This window comes from Manis pentadactyla, chromosome 1 (genome assembly GCF_030020395.1).
Source record: "Manis pentadactyla isolate mManPen7 chromosome 1, mManPen7.hap1, whole genome shotgun sequence".
Classification (NCBI taxonomy): Eukaryota; Metazoa; Chordata; class Mammalia; order Pholidota; family Manidae; genus Manis; species Manis pentadactyla.
In genome coordinates this window covers 167,570,686-167,591,313 of record NC_080019.1, presented here as the reverse complement: position 1 = coordinate 167,591,313, position 20,628 = coordinate 167,570,686, and the positions used below count along the sequence as shown (strand labels likewise).

General features: G+C 36.8%; 1 protein-coding gene across 1 annotated transcript in view; it reads right to left on the bottom strand.

The window, feature by feature from the left end:
- Positions 1 to 2,384: 2,384 nt before the first annotated feature.
- NECTIN3 (nectin cell adhesion molecule 3) overlaps positions 2,385 to 20,628 on the bottom strand; it is a 155,197-nt gene continuing 136,953 nt past the window's right edge. Inside the window, exons 8-9 of the mRNA XM_036933108.2 lie at positions 10,658 to 10,720; positions 2,385 to 9,845 (exon numbers count right to left, since the gene is read on the bottom strand). Coding sequence (XP_036789003.1) covers positions 9,666 to 9,845; positions 10,658 to 10,720 — 243 coding nt within the window. The 3' untranslated portion in view covers positions 2,385 to 9,665. The remainder of the gene's footprint in view (positions 9,846 to 10,657; positions 10,721 to 20,628) is intronic.

The window sequence follows — 20,628 nt, the reverse complement described above, 5'->3', positions numbered from 1 at the left end:
TATCTGATCACAAAAATGCACAATTCTATATCTAACCACCAAGTCAAATCTTCCCCAAGTGTTTTTTTACTTCCATTTTTAAACTGTTGCACAAACCATCTCTATGTGTGGAATGTCTGCTCTTTTTTGTATCCAGGCATCTCCTACTTTTTAAACATCCACCTAAAATATGTTTCCCCAGAAGTCTTCTGGATAGATCAGATTTTTTTCTCTTTTTGTTGCTTTATTCCAATACTGCTTCAATATTCTGGGGAGTTTGTTTGTGTATGCACTTATTTGCCTTGTGGAAATGTGGCTATGATTCCAGAGTAATGGAGGCTGAGAAACAGCCAAAGGCCTTTTGTGAATCTAGTAATACAATCAGAAGGGACTGCTATTCTCCCTCCTATGGGTTGGTTGGACTACACTGGAGAACATGACTGATGATCTGTAAGACACTGATGAAAAAGACTGATGATGATACAAATAAATGGGAAGATACACTATGCTCATGGATTGGAAGAACTAACATTGTTACCTGTCTACACTACACAAAGAAATCTACAGATTCAGTGCAATTCCTATCAAAATACTCATAGCATTTTTCACAGAACTAGAACAAATAATCCTAACATTTGTATGGAACTACAAAAGACCCTAATAGGCAAAACAATCTTAAGAACAAAGCTGGAGGTACTACTGTCCCAGATTTCAAACTACACTACAAAGCTTTAGTCATCAGAACAGTATGGTACTGACACAAAAACAAACACATAGATCAATGGAACAGAAAAGAGAGCCCAGAAATAAACCTACATGTGTATGGTTAATCTACAACAAAGGAGGCCAGAATATACAATGAGGAAAAGACAGTCTCTTCAATAAACGTTGCAGGGAAAACTGGATAGCTACATGCAAAAGAATTAACCTGGATCATTTTCTTATAGCATATATAAAAATTAACTCAAAATGGATTGAAGACTTAAATATAAGGTCTGAAACCATACAACTCTTAAAAGAAAAATTAATCAATTGGGACTACTATAAAGCTTTTGAGCAGTGAAAGAAACTACCAACAAAAGAAAAAGGTAATCTATTGTATGGGAGAATATATTTGCAAATGACATCCAATAAGGGGTTAATATCCAAAATATATAAAGAATGCATACAACTCAACACCAAATAGCAAAATATCTGGTTCAAAAAATGGGCAGAGGACCTGAATAGACATTTCTCCAAAGAATAAGATGGGGGGCAGGCTCATGAAAAGATGCTCCACATTGATAATCATTAGGGAAGTGCAATCAAAACCACAGTGAGATAACACCTCTCACCTGTCAGAGTGGCTAATTTAAAAAAGACAAGAAATAACAAGTGTTCTTGAAGATGTTGAGAACAGGGAACCCTCATGCACTGTTGGTGGAAATGTAAATTGTGCTCCCATTAGGGTAAACAGTATGGAAGTTCCTCAAAAAATTAAAAATAGAAATACCATACAATACCATACCCAACAATTTCACTTCTGGGTACATATCCAAAGAAGACAAAAACACTCATTCAAAAAGATAAATGTACCCCTAGCCAAGATATAGAAGCAATTTAAGAGTCCACTGATAGATGAATAAAGATGTGGTTTTATATATGCACACACACACTTATACACATAATGGAATATTACTCAGCCATAAAAAAGAATAAACTCTTTCCATTTGTGATAACATGGATGAACCTACAGGATATTATGCTGAGTGATTTAAGTCAGAGAAAGACAATTACGATATGATTTCACTTGCATGTGGAATCTAAAAAAACAAAACAAGCAAACAAATCTAAACAGAAACAGACTCATAAATACATACAACAAATTGGTGGTTGTTGGTGGGGGAGGGTAGGGAGAAGAGAAACGTGTAAGATAGGTGAAGGGGATTAAGGGGTACAAATTTAGTTATAAAATAAGTTATTTATGGGGATGTAAAGTATAGCATAAGGAATATATTCAATATATTGTAATAATTTTATATGGTGACAGATGTAAACTAAACTTACCATGGTGATCATTTTGTAATGTATATAGTGTTGAGTCAGAATGTTGTATACCTAAAACTAACATATTATTGCATGTCAACTATACTCCGATTTAAAAAAGCATTAAGTAATCTTTACAAGCAATTATCATAATATGTAACTTGTCCCATGTTTTAAAAAACATTTCCAATACTGCTTAAAGTATAAAAGTACTTGTTACTATTAAGAATTTTTCAAAAAGGACTACAGTGTAGAAACTTAGCATTTTTATAAAAGATGTTCTTCAAACCTGGAGTTTTAGAGTCATGTAATTAGGTTATTAATTTTTTATATGTAGTTTAATCATAATTGATTTGCTGATAATAATATAAATGAAAAACTTTGGTTTATAAAAACTTTATTCAGAACATGTCAAGAACCATATAGTCAAAACTGCAAAAATAAAAGAAAATTTCTGGCAACTTAAAAATAAAGAATATCTAATAACAATCACATTAACATCTACGATCATAACACAATCTCAAAATCAAAGCTAATCTTCGTATTTCTATATTTTGCCACATTTGAGCTAGACTCCTCCTCCTTACCCAGTATATTGTTATGTAACCCTTCAGTTCTAACACTTAAAATACAACTTGGGTATTTTCTGATAAGTAAGAATATATACTATTGATTCTTCTTATGCATCAAAATAAAAAAGTTCCAGTAACTAGAAACTAATTTTCACCATACACACACAAAAAAGAACAGGTGAGTAAATAAAACATTTATTTTGTAAACAGTGGGTGGACTAGTATTCTGAACTGAACTACACAGGAACACACTTCTATTTGAAGACTCTACAGATTATTTGCTATGTATTTACATAGCAAAGGCCATTTCCAAAATGCTTTTCACCTTTTATTAGTCAGGACTCACACCACGCAGGTGTTGTGAAACAGCAGAATTAATCTCAGTTTATATAGGACTAAAGCATGTGGTGAGATCTTGTCAGAGCTGGAGTGAAATCTCACTAGTTTCTGGCTTCTTGTGTGCAGAGTCCAATGCCTTTTTACAGAGTATAGTACTTTATTCAGTGTTGGGAATAAGAAGTATGTGAGATTTGTTGCAGGAGAATTAGTTTTGGTTCCGTAAGTAAAAAGTTCAGAACAAGGATAAGATAGACAATTTCAGTGTGAAAAGGGTTAATGGGAAGAATGTTAAAACCAGAGTAAAGATTATTCATTCAGACAGAGATCATTTTGCCTAAGTAAAAATAGCAAAACAAGGATAGAAACTCTAATAGCTATAGAGTTTCTCATTTCTAAGCCAAGGGATGTTTATAAAATCACTTTAAAATTAGAAGCTCTCTTGAAGACAACTCTTATGCACCTTATTTTTACTTCCATAAAATTCCCTGGACACAGAGAGTAGTACTAACTTACAGAGGTGAAACTCAGAAGTAAAGAAGTTAAGAGGTTAAGACCACATGGAGAGTGAATAGGCTGGAGCTTAAAACATTGGCTTAGAAATAGAAACAGAAGATAGAGGATAAACAGGAACTTTTCTGGATGGACAAGTGGAATAATCCAGGGATCTAGTAGCAACACCAGCTACTTAGCATTTTTTAACAAAGGACTTGGGATCTCAAGGATACAGTGAAACCTAAGATGACAAATGCTGAGTACTGAAATATGCAGTAAGTTCTCATAACAAGTTTTCACGTGACGAAGCAGAGGCATAAATAAGCCACAGTGTAAGCAAGTGCAAACTCATGCATTTAGGACAAAATACTGCTACCTTTAGTTAAAATATGATGGACACTGAGCCATCACCATAACTTGAGAGAAGAATTTAGCCTGATCAGTGTTAGGGTGGATTAAGAAAAAGAACTGGCCATTATTGGAAACAGTATTGAAAAGAAAACAATGATGCCCATTCACTTGGAAAATCACATGCAACCCTGGGCTTCATCGATCCATATTGAGTTATTATGGGACATTTAAGTATATTTCTAACCTCTGGAGGAGACACATAAAACACCTCTTCATGGCTGTCAGGCACAGTTCTAAGCCAGTGTAGCAAATCTGATGTTCTGGATTCCCAAGGAGGCATTCCCTCAGTCTCCTCTAATCGACTTTCACAGTTCAATTCCATTTCATGATAATAAATATGATCAGTTTCAGCCATGATACCAAGGATACCTGATCATAAAAACTTTAAATGGCAGTACTGAGAAAAACCTCAAGAGAGCAACTGTTTGATCTCCCATCTCCAGATGCCAAACATTGAAATAATTCAGAAAGCTGTTTCTTGCTTAATGAAGACTGCTTGAGATGGCAGTTAAAATCTAGTAATAATACTAAATCTAAGTGTGTATCCCCTTGGGTCCAACTGACATGCCCCCTTGTGTAAATCATGTGCAAGTGGCAACTGTAAACAACACAGCTGTAGAATAGGAGCACAGAGAGAGGGCCCTGTTTTCAATTCATGGAGATGTTGCCATTTTCCATAAATACTCACAGCATCTGTTCTCCTGAAATTCAGTATTTATCCCTAAAGCTAACAGCTAAAGACAAAGGATACAGAAAATAACTAGTACTGTTTTGGTGTAGGGAGGTATGTAATTTGATACATATCATGGCCTTAGCCCCCAAACACTGATTAGAATATTCTTGGGAATGGATCAACAGAAGGGATTTATTCCCAACCTATGGCATGGAGAATCCTTTATCAATGGTGGTTTCCCTTCTCCGAGATAGAGAAGGAATTCCACATCATGATCTTAACTGATAATGGATGATAAAAAAGATGTTTAGTGTCATCTGAGTTTTCTGACATTTTTTATTCTAGTTTGCTCAGCTCCGGACTTCCACAAACTGAAACTTGAGTACAGAATAACTTAATGATGGAAAGAGAGTGAGTAGGAGTAAACCTACTATTTTAAGTATTTTGGCTATCAACGTAAATATGGCCTGTTTCTACCTTGAACCTTTTCGCAGAGATGTTAGATATAATAAAATGGGCTTGACATAATGAAATGTCTTCATATGTGATAGATCTCTGGTACATTTAAACTGAAAAAATTTTTCAACTGCCCATTTTAAGTAGATCTCTCTTCCCCGTGTCTGTCTCTCCCTCTCTCTCTCATCTCCCCAACCCCACAACCCAAGACAGTAAAGGCCATTACTAAGGGGAAACACCAGCAAGAGGTTAACTTTAGAGCAGTGAATACATCTCCCTTCACCCAACCTTGAAGGTGTAATAAGGAGGGGAACCCTTAAGAAAATCTTTTAGATTCTGTATCATTTATTTTGGTGTATGTTAATTAGTCTTAATATATGCCCCAGGAGGGGTTAGTTAACATTTGAAGTATCCCAGTTGGGAATAACTCCCCCCAAGTAACAACTACAAAACAGGCAATAACGGCTAGTTAGCATTTGAAAACCTCTAGTCACTTTTCAGAGGCTACTACCATAGAGCTTTTTCTGTAGTTCAGCACCAGAGACTCTTGTTAATATTATTTTCAGTGGTCAAATCAGAGGTGAAAAATGTAGGTAGATTGGCCAGAACACTGTAGGGCACTCCAGCCCTTCCAGGAACAGGGTGTAAAAACTCTAGCAAGCTCTCTTGCCTTGGATTTCTATATTACTAAACTGTTCGGTGTCTGTAAATTAAACAATTTGTCACTTGACACTGAATCTATTATGGGATTCACTTCTAATAGCCCTTTTGCATAAGATCTTGTTGGTTTCCCTAAAAGAATGAAATTGGAAAATTTTCGGTATTACAGGACAGGTTGACTGCTATAGGATGTCTGTTCTGGTGTCCGCTTGCTATCTATATAAAGATGAATGATGCAGAATTGTTCTAAAACCTGATTTCACTGTAAAGCATCACCTGGTGAGGTTGCGGGCTGGAGACCTGTAGCCCTCACTCACCCTTACCCACTGATTGCTGCCCAAACAACATAATAATATCAAGTGAGCAAATTGGCCAAATCCAGTTTACAACGATTTTCCTTAATGGAAGAGACACAAATACGTTTACAGGTGTAATAAGATTAATTCAGTCATAATCTACAGTTGACTAGGCTTGCAAATGGCAGTTTCTAGTTTAACAGAAGAACTGGAAGTCCCCAGTCCTCCTAAAATGCTGGCAAGGTTGCTGGAAGTTTAGGTTCAACATGCAAAAATGATAGTCATAGACACCTTCAGTTGGAAGAGATTACAATTTCTCATCCTTTGTTATCTTGCTTACCTCTCCCATTTCTGAGAGGCTGACAGGCAAGGTATAATCTCTGCTACGGACAGAGGCAACTAATGCCCTGCACAGGTTATGGGACTTGTCTGTTTCCACAGCTAGAATGGGTGAAGCTGGGAATAGAATCTGTTCTTTTGGTTCTTTATGCTCCACACCTCAGGGAATAAAAAGCTTAAAGGAAGGCGTCACCATATATAAAAGATTGCACTAGGAGACCAGCACAATGCAGGGCAGGACAGACTGCACAATGAAAAACAAAACAGTGAATTTTAGATTACTGTCAAAGGACTTAGGAAATCATTCTCAAAAGACAGACAAAGAAACTGTACTATCCCTGTGAGTAAAGGAAGCCATAAAAAATTAATGAGGGAACCAGTTCATTAACTTTACAGCACATTTTCTATATGTGTTATAGGGAAGCCTATCGCAAGTAAGAATTTTATATTACATGCCCCAAAGAGCATGGACTTCTTCAAATGAAGAAGATATAAAAAGGCCATGGAGAGGGAAGCCCTTGCAAAAGAGGTAACAAATCACTGCCATTTAAGGATTAATCTAAATCCCTATCCCATCATATCAGACCCATCCTAGGTGGTGCAGATGCATTATTTTAGTGTGGTATGCAAAGAACCTGGTGATCTGCTGCGGCAGCCATGACACACGCTCCCAGAGCTTGGGCTGCCTACAAAACAGGCAATAAAGGCTGGTTATTTAGCATGGAGCATGCCCACTCCCCTTGAGATGCAAGGCTGCCACCGGAAGTGGATGAGCGCTCCGGGGATTTATTTCTGTTTCAGTGTGTTTCAGTAAGCCAGTTATGGGAAGAGCATCTAATATCAGTTGTGAATTGTATCCTCAAGCCTCACTCAATGACCTTTAAGAGTCGAACTTCCAAATTTAAATGGCCATCGTGAAGGAGTCTAAGCTCCAAATTTAGAGATCAACAGGCTAATTTTGGATGGCATTTTTTAGTTGAGGGGACTGGTTGATGAAACCCTTTTAAAGTTCCCTGCTATTCCACTCAGTATTTAGAGAGAACAGAAGGGAAGCACCAGGATAAGCAATTACGTAGCACATCTGACCCATATAAAGGGCCAACAGCTATAAAATCTACCAGTTTGTTACAGAAATATCATAGCTGACAGAAAGGCAAAGAGGATATTGAACTAGCTGGTTACAAGAGAGGTGTGTACATCCTGAAATTTCTTTTCTTTAATTCCTCCCAGAATGTTAAAGGTTCAATAGTGGGTTCTTCTTGGCAGGGAGGGTGCTGAAGATAGGCCAAAGGGCTCCTGAGACCCAGTGCTTCCAAATCTTTATCCCTAGGGCAAATGAAGACCTTTCTACTCCCCAGTAGGTGCACGGTTTGCTTTTGTGCCACCAATTTGACAACCTGCTTCCCAGTAGAACCCCAGAAACCATCCCCATATGTGAAAGACATTTTTAAAGCTTTCTAAAGGAGGTGATACACCACTGCATCTCCTCCTCTGTATATCTGGTATTTATAAAACAGTTCTCTGTCCAGGAGAGCTTGGACCAGTTACCCTTCTGTTGGAAATCAACTGTACCTTCAGCTAGACTCACTCCTTCCTGGGATTCCAAGTAATAAATTCAAGTATCTTCTTTCCATGTCGGCTGCTACAAAGGGCAGTAAACTCTAACACTGAGGTAGCACAGTGGTATAGCAATGAGAGGCCTTGGAATTTACTCTCTGATCCCATATAACTATTGCCTTTGAAATTGCTAAAGCAAAGACTTAGACTGTAAGCATCTTTTCTCCCAGAATTGTTGGTCATCCAGATAAATAGAGGAAGAATGTGTTACTACTGTGGAACAACCTGGATGATTTGTCTGACCAAGCATGACAACTAAGAGGAAGAAGCAAACACACAAGTAAGAACTGGAGCCTACACCACGGGAATCACGATGCATCTTTGGTAGCTCATTAATAACCCATGTTAATATTCTCCTGTTCCCTTGAAGCTTAGGTTGAAAATGTGTACTATTTTATTTTTGTACTTATGTCACTTTTTCCTAACATTTGACAAGCCTGCATTGTTTTTAATACCTGTGGTATATGCCTATTCTTCCAGAAAACACAGTGAAACAACACTTTGGTTAAGACGTGAGGCAGAACAAGATGTTTGCACGTGTACCTGCGCTCCCTCCTCTGCTCCCCACCTGCTCTAACCACTACCTTGGTCTCAGCAAGAAAAAGTTGGCAAAGGAAAGTGAGAAAATTCAGACAGACATTTGCAGGCACCTAAGTGATATGGGATAAACTGGTCAGTCAGTCACTACATTACTTGCTTTTTATCATCTCCTTGCTCTTGTTGACCAGGTAAATAGGGCAGGAGCAATAAGGACAACATGTGGTTTAGCATATATGCCATGCACAAATGGCTTTTTTTTTTTAATGTTTTCAGATTTTCCACCTGGCTTTTAAGAGCAGGAGTTATTTAATGATGATTTTCCCGAAGGATTTTCTGAGGTAGATAAAACTCGGATAAGTAGTCTGAAGAATGAAGGGTACCTAAGGCCTGTGCCGATGGGATTAGCTTGAAAGAAATTCCAAATGTGAAAGTTGAGCTTGTCATTTACAGTTCTACAGAGAAGAGGGACAAGGCTCCGGGCTGTCCTCCATTCAGAAAGGCCTGTTAGAATTTAATAGGTGGGAAACAGGCTAATCTGGCTAGCAACGAACAGAACTGGGGAAACAATGACAGAGCGAGAACATCGGTTAGCATGCAGGTAATCAGGACCAGGCAATGACAGCAAGAAATATCTGCCCCTGAGAGCCGTAGAGATCAAGATGGAATATATATCATAATATTACAAGGGTTAAAAAGCAACAACAGGCTTAAAGGTTTAAACTGCTTGTTGTTGTTTGGATAAATCACACAATTTGCCTCTTTTCTCAGGCTTCTTGTTTGCACATAGGTATTGTAATTGTATTAAGCATGTCAGAGAAAGTCAAATCCTGACTAAATAATTAGAGAAATGGATTTTGAACTCCTTATTCCACCATTTGAGTTACAGATGGGTATGCTGGCCTGCCTGAGACCCAGTGAGCTTAATACTCCCAGCTGGGGCCTTCCTTTCTGGAGAATCTCTGCTGTCATCACACGCAGATGCTCTACTTTTAAATGAGCATGCCCCTGTAGGCCAAATGTTAGTTAAACACCGTAGTCAAAAAAATACACAAAGCTATGGACAAGTTCACAAACACAGCTGGTGGTTAAGAAACTCCTAATGAAGGAAAGAAATTCGCTATTGGCTCCAAGTCATTCATCACGACTTCCAATACACTTAGGGATTGCTTTTTATGAGAGAATAAAATAATAACTATTGGCCTCAGTTTCTCTCCCCAATCCACGAAAAAAACTTTTGTTAGAAGACCCATCAGAAAAAGAGGAAAGTCACACGTAATGTTCTCTCGGGTTGATGTAGACACTCTTAGGGTCGTTGGTTTGATGATGTTTGTCGGGGCTCCGATCTTGGTAGCACACCTGATTGTAAAGGGGGTACATCTGCTGAATCCCATCTTCCCTCACTGGATTCTCCTCCTCATAGTCAAATCTCCTGCTATTTAGTCCATTCTAAAAATTTAAACATTGCTTCCATTAGTAGAGCAGTTGTATGCATTTTTCCAGCACTTTGGTAAAAACAGGCAAAAATAGTGTTCAATACAGTCTGTGTCCCTGATTTATTATCCCACAAGCTAGTGAATGGCAAGGTAAAGTTCACCAACATATCATTTTTCAGTTGTTTGTTGCTTATAATACCTGAATAAGAGTGGTGGCAGCTCCTAAGTGGAAAATTGTGATGCATGGAGAACATAGTCAGTTTTAGTCAAAATTTGGAACTGGTATCAGTTAAGGTAAACTGGGGAAGAACCAGGTTGTGAGCTTCTGGAGTTCCTCAGCAAGGCTCAAGCTTGGAACGTGTGCATGAGATAGAAAGAGAATTAACTCAAACAACCAAAATAAAACCATAAGAAACCTCAGGATTCAGCACAGGGGAATTAGAGAGGAGACAGTGAAATGAACTGGTGTTTGACTGTATTCCTGACATAATTGAGAAATACTGTCAAAAATACTCCTGCATCTTGGGCTTTCATCCTTGCTTGACCTTGGGTCACAGCTGACACTATAAAATGAATTCCCCCTTGATGCTCTATGGTGTCTCTATTACTGACCCCTGAGGTACCTGGCTATTGGTTTCATAAAACTTTATTACTTCTAAGAAGGACAAGCAAGCTCAAGGACTTTACAGAATCATACTACAGATTCTCAGATGATGGAGTGGTGAATAAAATGAACTTTCACAGAAATTAAATGACATTTTAATAAGTGTGGTGACCACCAGCCCCACCCACCTGGGGACCGCACGACAGGACCGCATTACTTACAGGGTGCTGGGGACCGCCAACCTCTCTCTCCTTGAACTGAGTCTGCAAAGGCAAGTGTTCAGTCTGGAGGAAAAAGACAAAAAAGGCACGCCTCTAAAGCACCTAGGACACAGTAAATCAACCAAGATCGACCAAGCCCACTAAGACTTCTGTTTTTAAAAGAGCAGATCGTGTCCTGTTAAATGTTTGCCAGCTAAGCAAAATGTTCCATTTGTGGATGGGGAAAAGCAACCATCTTTCTTGAGAGTTTGTTTCTCTCTTGCCTGGCTCCAGGCTTCTTCTGAAAGGAACAAAATATGTAGAACATCTGTTGCGGTGATTCATGTGCCAACTTGTTTATATCTTACTTGAGGGAGAACTCAGTGCAGAAGGTCCCTCACCTTTCTCAGTGGAAATATCTAATATTGTGGTTTGGAGTGGTAATGAAAGGTTATTTTTGTCTTTATCTATGTATGTATACATACACAGTCACCCCTCTCTTCCTGCCTGCTATTTTCTGCTCCCAATTGCACACAGATCACAAAGTAAATTTCAACATCTTCAAACCTCATCCGAAGAAGAATCTCGCAGCTTCCCTTTGGTTTACAAATGCATACTTACCCCTCAGCGCACAGGTCAGATATCACCTCTTCTGGGAAGTCTTGCATAAAACCTCAGGCAGAGAGAGCCACTCTCCTGTCTGTGCTTTCAGAGCACGTATTATCAGAATTATTTGTTTACTTACTGTCTCCTTCACTAGGTTGAGGGGTGTTGGCTGGAGTATTTTACAAACATTATTTCATTTAATCTTAATAAAACTATAAAATTGATGTCTTCATTTTACAGGTGACTAAAACTGAGGCTCAGAGTGGTTAGCAAGGTGTCTTCAGTCACAGAAGTGGGACTTGTGACTCAAAAGAAGAGGACTGTGACTCAAACACGGTTTGTCTGGTTTCTAATTCTACCCTCTTATATCCCGTTTCTAGCTCAGTACCTGGAAAATAGGTGCTTAAAAAATATAATTAACAGAATGCCTGAAAGCCCCAGCACATAGGCATATCTATCATCCTGCCTTCTGTCTTTGTATGTCCCATCCTTTTGGTCTGGAGGGTCTGCTCCTTAGTCTCTGGTGGTTGAAATACTACCCATCCATCTTGGTCCAACTAAAATCTTTTTTTTTCCCCCTTAGAGGGCCTTTCCACGTTGCCCATCAAATTTTATTTCTTTATTCCTAGTTTTCTTATTCTTGTACATACAGGCACACCTCAAGAGATAGTGCAGGTTTGGTTCTAGATCACTGCAATAAAGTGAATATCTCAACAGAGCAAATCAAAGGAATTTTTTGGTTCCCCAGTGCATTTAGAAGTTAAGTTTATACAATACTTTGTCTATTAAGTGGGTGATAACACTATGTCTAAGAAACAATGTACATACCTTAATTAAAATTTCTTACTGCTTACAACACAGAGAAGACAAGTAGTGATTCTATAGCATCTTACTATGCTGATGGACAGTGACTGTAATGGGGTATGTGGTGGAGACTGGATAACAGGGGGAGCCTAGTAACCATAATGTTGCTCATGTAATTGTACATTAATGATACCAAAAAAAACATATCTTCCTGCTAAAAAATGCCATCACCAGAGCTTTCGCTGAGTCTTAATCATTGATCACAGCTCACCATAATGAATATAACAATTAAGAAATTTAAAATATTGCAAGAATTATAGAAATATGACACAGAGACATGAAGTGAGCAAAAGCTGTTGCTCAATATAGGGTTGCCATAAACATTCAATTAGTAAAAAAACCCATAGTAACTGAAGCACAATAAAGCAAAAAGTCCAATAAAATGAGGTATACCTGTACCTCTTCTATAGCACACATCATGATCCAGCTGTTTTATAGCTCCTAATGTCTATATATTTCAGCCCCAGGGAACAGTGAGCTTTTCTTGGTCATAATCCTCCATCCCCATACTCGTGCGTGTGGTTCTGCAGTATTAAGAAGGGAACAGCTACTTAATGAAATTACTGGAATCTAAACTAACTATTCCTGATATCCCATGTCAAGGTTATCCAAATAATAAATTATCTCTGACATATTTGTCCCTACTGTCATATTCTGAATGATTCTAGGGTTCTTTCCACATGACCAGTTGATTTCGACAGTACACACTGGTACTAAGCCGAGGCAGGGCCAGCTTCATGGATGCTTCACACAGGGCCTTGCATTCACAAGGATCCCATTTTGGGGTTTAATGCTCTGTGGTTGCCACATTGGATTTTTAATAATTTTATTGTGAATCTGTATTTATTAAGGGGTCTAATGGGACCATAGCGTATGCTTCAGGGACTTGTAGCCTCAGCTCAAGGGTATCCTGCCTCCTGCTGCTTTGTCTATGGCTGTTGACCACCACTCCCCCACACTGGTGCTCCACACCCCAGGCCTTCCCCACCCTACTCCTGTCCGGGGATTGCTGCTGCCCTTTTCCCGGCAGGGGGCCTGAGTCGGGCCTGGGGAGGCTGGGCTCAGGAGTGCGTGCCCCCGTCACAGCACGTCTGGCAGATGGGTGGAGGACACAGCTCAGTGAGGGCAAGCCTCTCACTCACCTCTGTTAAGTACCTAGTATCACCCTCTTGACATTCTTAAGTTTTACACAAAGGGCCCTGCATATGCATTATGCACTGTCTCTCACAAATTACTTAGCTGGTCCTGGTCCAAGGAAAATAGACCTGGGGAGACAAAAAGTCTTAACATTAAAATTAGCATTTTCTTTTGTTTCTTTGCTGTTTTAGATGAACCTTGCTACTGTCACCCTTCTGTTAACACAGGTAATTGACAAATTATTCTACATTACTGCTGAATCTAACTTAACAAGAGGCAGGACAGTTAGAAGCTTCTCTGTAGAAGGGGCAAGAGAGGCAGTGTGGAGAATGCAGGGATGAAGTCAACACTGAAAGCAATCACATCCTAAAAATATAGTAATTACAGCCTTAGGAGTTCAAAAAAAGTGAGAATACATGCAGTTCTATGCTATAAAATTCCAAATGTAAATGGAACATGACGAGAAAATAAATTATCATTCACACTTTTCTGAAAACTATGGATAAGATTTCAATTTGGTCATTACCAATAAAACACAGTAACAACCTTTAAGACCTTGGAAACCAGTATTCATGGAGGGCACAATGGACAATGTAGCATCTTGAGTAATAACATAACCAGTATTAAGTTAATAGTATTCGGGAATTACAAGAGCAAGAAAATCTATTGTGTTTCAGTACAAAGAAATTACAAACAGCCATAGCTTTATGAGTAATAATAGCATTGCTACTTCTTTCTCATGGTAGGAGATATAAAGCTAGCCAGAAACAGTACGTTTGAAATTAAAAAAACAAGACAGAGTGCCTAGACCTGAACAGGAAGAAATGGTGCCTGACGCTTTCACTGACCAGACAATAAGCACATGCACAAGTTCCTTTCTCTATCCAATACTGCAAAGCTTCATCAATAAATCACTATACCACACATGAGCCCATGAATTTTGTACCACAATATTTAATCAAATTCTGTATATAGATAGAAGCCTCACACACCTAGGGATAACCTTGTACTAGGAATCGGGGGCTATGGAAAAGGATGCCATGCTTGCCGCTGCACTGTACAGCCATTCAATTTCACAAGAGATATAAGAAACTTAATTTAATCTAACAGTGGGTAGGTGTATGTGTTCTCTTCCTACTAGTCCATAAACTATATATAATGTTGCACATTCTTTTTAAAAAACATAATCACCACAGTATATAGGAAAGTATCTTGCATAGCATCTTACATGTTTCTTGCTTAAGATATAGGTACTGAATTAACCTATAACGCTTTCACTGAGGGATACATGGCATATGTGATTCTATTATTTTCTCATTATTTTTCTAGAAAACCTTTGGCTACTTTGGATTTCTAATACATACTTTGATTTCCATACTTTTACATACTGTTGTAACAACTTTTATTGAGCTACAACCAATATTTACTTTCCAGATCTACCAAAGTTATGTAGACTTTTCATTCCTGGCTACTGAAGTGCTAACCGCACTAATTTTTCAAGTTTTATTATATATGATCTTAATAAATATTTCACTTTCTCTGACTCAACAAACCCAAAACTCCACTCTTTACTATGTATTATATTTTAACCTGTTTCGATGTATATGTAATTTAAAATACCGTAAACAGAGCTCTTAGAGTTATTAAGGTATTTTCAGTGATAACTAATATTTCAGGTTGCTATTGTCATGAATTTACAATAACCCAGAACACGATTTCTCTGGCAGTGGAAACACTTCAAACTGGAGTTCATTTGCAACCATTGTTCTTGCTACCAAACTTGAGTCCTTCTGGTCATCTGTCGTTTCATAATTTTATCCTCAATATGCTCTGTACTTCCTTCCTTAAAACCATGTCTCCTTTTTTGCCCCAACTCTTTCACTGGGATTTATAAACCTTAAACTTTTTTTTAAAAACACTCTCCTGCCTCTCCAAACTTTTCCCTGACATCCTTTCCCTCCAGCTCCTAGCCCCTACTGATATGTGGCTCTACCAGAATTTTCTTAAGCTTGGAGGAAGCAGGACTTCTTCTGACTACGGGAAATCACTGCCACATCTACAAGAACTTTGGTATCATTCCTTTATCCTTAAAATCTCTAATTTCTCTCTCTTTTTTTTGCCATGGACTCCTTCCTCCTGGCATATAAACATGCTGAAGCACCTCTCCTCTTTAGAAAGAAATGAAAATATCTATTAAAACTTCAACTTTTTAAATTCTAAAAGGTCCTTCACTTCCTTAAACCTCAGCTTAACAAGATGCCTGAAACTCACTACCTGCTGATGGACCATCGATCTTCTTCCAGTTGCTAAGGTTGTAAATGAAGATACAACCTCACATCTAGCATGTAATTGGTCTCTCCTCTACTGCTGCCTTCCCACTTCAAGCATTTGCTAATGTTCCCTGTCACATTCTTGGGTAACTTTCCACTGTCACTTAAAGCACACCAGACATAACCAACTGCTTCTATGCGCATTCACTATATTTTATGGAACCAGAGAATCTCAGAGTATAGGTTGCATAAAGAATGTATGAGTAATAAATACGTTATTTAATCACTTCGATTCAGCCTGAAATCTTGGCCAGTCTCTTAGAAATGGACTGAATTACTACACAATGACCTCTTATGCCTATTAAGAAACTCTGAATCATTGGTAATAATTTTGTAAGACCCTTTTTAGTTTGCTTCTATTTGTGTTTTTGTTATTCTCTCAATTCTAGTGGTAACCAGGGGAATTATGCGTCTTTTATTTCCCCCTGCATCAGAGTTGCAGGTTAATACTCAGGGTTCATGTTGAAATTACCTTCCATTGGACTCTAACTAGAGAGACTTCTGGAATGGCTGGTCATAGGACACCAGTTATTTTCTGAGCTGTCTTTGCTGTACAATTTGCACTGTTCTTCTCCTGGTCTATTTTCTACAGGATGCTCAGCATCTGTTGCCATTCTCTCCCTCTTCTAATTATGCCTCTACAGGGCATCTTAAAGGGTTTTATCCTATTGACATAACTTGCCTTATTGCTTCCTCTTCAAACTGACAAGTAATATATTTTTACCTCTGTTTCCCGTCATTATGGAAAACAAATACCAGATTAGTATTCCTGCCATAAATTACTGGAAAACTGGACAAAATAGATGAAACAACAGTTTTCAGAAACTGGGGAACTGTGCTATACAAACTGGGATCTCAGAGAATGGGAACACACACACACAGTAATCCTTTGACAGCCCTCATTTTTCAGCTGAATTGGGAAGAGGAATACCCAAGAAGACACAGGGTCTTGCTGAGCTGAGAATATAGAATTCAGCATTCAGGCAAGTTGAGGTGACTGTAATCTGTGGGAAAAGGTACTGAAGAGAAGAAGAATCCTCACTGACATGTGAGACGTTTGGTAGAGAGGCCAGTTATGCTTTAGGAGTAAGGCTAAAGTAGCTCGAGAGGATAAACTATTCTAGAACCACTCTGCCAAAGGTAATGACAAGCTTCCAGAAGATCAAGCTGATCTTAAAGTAAATTAACTGACTGCCAGAAATTAATTCAATTCTTATTAAGGGATTATAACAAAATTTAAATAATTGAAAATATAACATTAGCAATGTCCAGCACTGAATTAAAATTACTAGACATGAAAAAAAAGGGAAAAAGATAAGTCAATAGAAACAAACCCATAAATGATAACTATGCTGGAATTATAGTGGAAAATAACTTTAAAACAGCTATTATAAATATTAAGGATATAAAGGAAAATATGAACATAATATGAGAGTTAATAACTATGAAAAAGAAACAAAGGAAACTTCCAGAATGAAAAATATAATATCTGAATGAAAATGTCACTGATTGGCCTTAAGAAAAAACTGGTGCACCTGAAGACAGAAACTGTCCATACAAAGAACAGAGGGAAAGGCTGAAAAAAAACTGAATATAGCTTTAGTGAACTGTAGGATACCATCCAGAAATCTACCATTTGTGTAATTAGAATTACAGAAAGAGGGGAAAATAGGAAAAACTATTTGAAGAATTGTTAAAGTTTTCCAAGTTTGATGAAAAATACATACCTATAGATATAAGAAGATTAACTGAGCCCCAAGAAGAGTAAACATAAACTACTCCAATACATTTTGAAATCAAGCTTCTAAAAATCAATAATAAAGAAAATCCAAGATGAAGCCAGGGGGAAAAGTATGATACAGTTTATATAGATAAATAAAAATAAGAATTATCATTGGCTCCTCACCAGAGAAAAAAAAAAAATGAAGGCTACAAGAAATGAAGCCTTCAAAGAACTGACTAATTTAAAAAAGTTGAAATAGAATTATATATCCCACGAAAATATTCAAAAATAAAAGCAAAGTAAGGAAATTTTCAGACAAACAAAAGCTAAGACAAGTTGTCAGCAGGCTAATATAATAAATGTTAAGGGAAAAGTTCTTCAAGTTAAGAAAACCGATTACAAACAAAATTTCAATTTTTAAAATTTCTAAAAAGAATCACTGTAGTCTGAAACAAAAATAATAAGAATATATTTGGGTTTATAACATGGGGAGATAAAATGTATATGAATAATAAGGAAGGCAGAGAGGAATTTGAAGTGATGTTAAAGTTCTTACATGATACATGAAGTAGTATATCATTATGTAGATACCATATCATTATGGTAGATAGTGATAGGTTAAAAATGCATATGCAAAACCCCAGAGACACCACTAAAAAAGTAAAACAAAGAGGTATAGATAGTAATACAAAAGAGGAAATTTAAAAAAAACACTAAAAATATTCAGCTAATTTAAAAGGAGGCAGGAAAAGAGGAGAAAAAAAGCAAAGAGCTGATGAGACAAACAGAAAACAAATAACAAGATAGTGAATTTAAGCCCAATCATAGAAATAAATACATAAAATAAGAGTAGACTAAGCATAGCAATTAAAGCCAGGGATTTTCAGACTGTGTAAAAAAGCAATACTCAACGAGATGTCATTTATGTGAAATACATTTTCAATATAAAGATATAGGGAGGTTAAAATTAAGAGGATGGAAAAACACATGAAAACGTGAATCATAAAAAAAGTTTAAAAATAGGAGTAACTTCAAGACAAGGAAAATCACCAGATATAAAGAAGAATCTTTCATGATGATAAAAGGATCAACTAATCAAGACAACATAACAATCATAAATATGTATGTACCCAATAAGAGAACTACAAAAACACATAACTGATACAGCTGAAAGGAGAAATAGACACATTTACAAATATAGTTGGAAATTAACACTCTTCTCTCAGTAACTGTTAGAAATGTAAACTGAAAATCATTATACATAAAGAATACTTGAACACAGTCAACCAATGTGACCAATTTATAGAACATTAAGCTTAACAACATCAGAATATAGATCTGTCTCAATGCACATGGAACATTTGGTAAGATACACTATATGCTAGGCAATAAAAGAGTCTCAATATATTAAAAAAGATTGAAAACTTATAGATATATTTTCTAACTGTAACAGAATTAGTGAGAACTTGGTAACAAAAATACATGTGGAAAACTCCAAAATGTGTGGAAATTAGACACATATTTCTAAATAACTTATTGGCTAAAGAAGAAATAACAGGGAAACTAGAGAATATTTTGAATTGAATAAAATGAAATCTTAACATACTAAACTTTGTGGGATTTCAAACAAAGAAGTGCATAAAGGAAAATTTATAGCTTTAAATGCTTTGTATTAGAAAAGAAAAAATGCCTCAAATTAATGATCTAAGCTTCTTCAAGAGCTGGAAAAAAAACAAGAACAAACTAAATCTAAAGGAAGTAGGAAGAAATAATAAAAAGTGAAAAAATAAATAAATAGGCACACATTGAACAAAATTAATTAAACCAAAAGCTGGTTCTTTGCAGAGATTAATAAAATTGGAAAATCTCTAATAGGAAGAGAAGAGAAAATATGAACCAATATCAAACAAAAGAAGTGACATTACAACTGATCTCATATAAATTAAAAGAATAAAAAAGATGTGTTACAAACAATTTGATGACAAGATTTCAACAACCTAGATGAAATGGACAAATATTTCAATAGTGATGGAATACACATTAGTGGTTATCTGAGGCAATTGGTGCCGGGGTGAGTACAGTGGTAGTAGTCAAGGGTGTGTATGAGAAATTATTCAGGTGATCAAAATGATTTGATTGAGGGAACAGTTACATAAATGTATACATTTGCCAAAGCTTATCAAACTGAACAGTTAAAATGGGGAATAGTATTATGTAAATTATATCTTGACAAAGTTGAGGTTAAAGAAACTATACTTTTCCATTTTATCATAGGCATTACATCTGGAGGAGCATATGTGGGGAGCTAAAGGAGAATGAGAAGTCATTGACATTTTGGAAATCTAGCATGATACAAGTACATGGTTGATGCTCAACAAACACTTTATAACAGATTGCCCTTGATGCAGGAGTTTCTTGGCTGTAATATTCAATTGTTTACATGTGTTCTAGTGACTGAGTTCCTAATCTGTAGAGATGTTTTCACCGCAGTGAAGAAATAACGCATGAATAAATGGCTACCATAGTTAATTTACAAAGTATGGATTCCTCAAGGCATAAAGGGTATTACATTCTTACCTACTAATTACCTCTCTAAAAAATTTTAACATTAATAACTGTGAACTAGAGGCTGATTCTCTCTTCAGTTTTTTTTAATAGTTGCAATAGTGACCAAACATGTTGCATGAGCCACAACTATAAAGGTTTTTGTGTTCTAATAAAGCAAAATTTACATTATTTAGGTGCTTGTTTAATGAGATACATAATTGTTACTGTTCTCCGCAATTACTACCCATAAGCGTTAACTATTCACATGAATGCCTCTTATAATAAGATGGTAAGATCCTTGGCATTCACAGAGTGAACACTGATGGTTTTAACCATTCATGAGTGAATTTAAAAAGGTTATAATGGGTTGTAATTTGTAATTTTGTTGAGACACAAATTTGAATCAAGACTAGGAGGTTTTATGATGGAATAATCATTTAGCTAACTAATGAGCTTAGCAACCATCAATATCCATCTTCCGATTTGTCTTTGTCAACTCTTACATATGACTTTTATAAAAGATAGGGGTTTTTAAGAATGTAGGGCTTCTCAAAAGCCTGTGAAGCAACCTCTGTTGATGTCAAGGGGGAGTGTTGTATTATTAATCAGCCTTCTTTTAAATTTAGAAATGTTTCTTATTATTTTTTAGTTATTTCTTAGTTCTTTAGTCTCTATGATCAATCATGATCAATGCAAGATTTTTACTACATATTATACAGGTTAATTGTATAAAGTCTGTCTGGATCTTATTCCCCAAGACTCGAGATTTATTTGCTTACAACTCC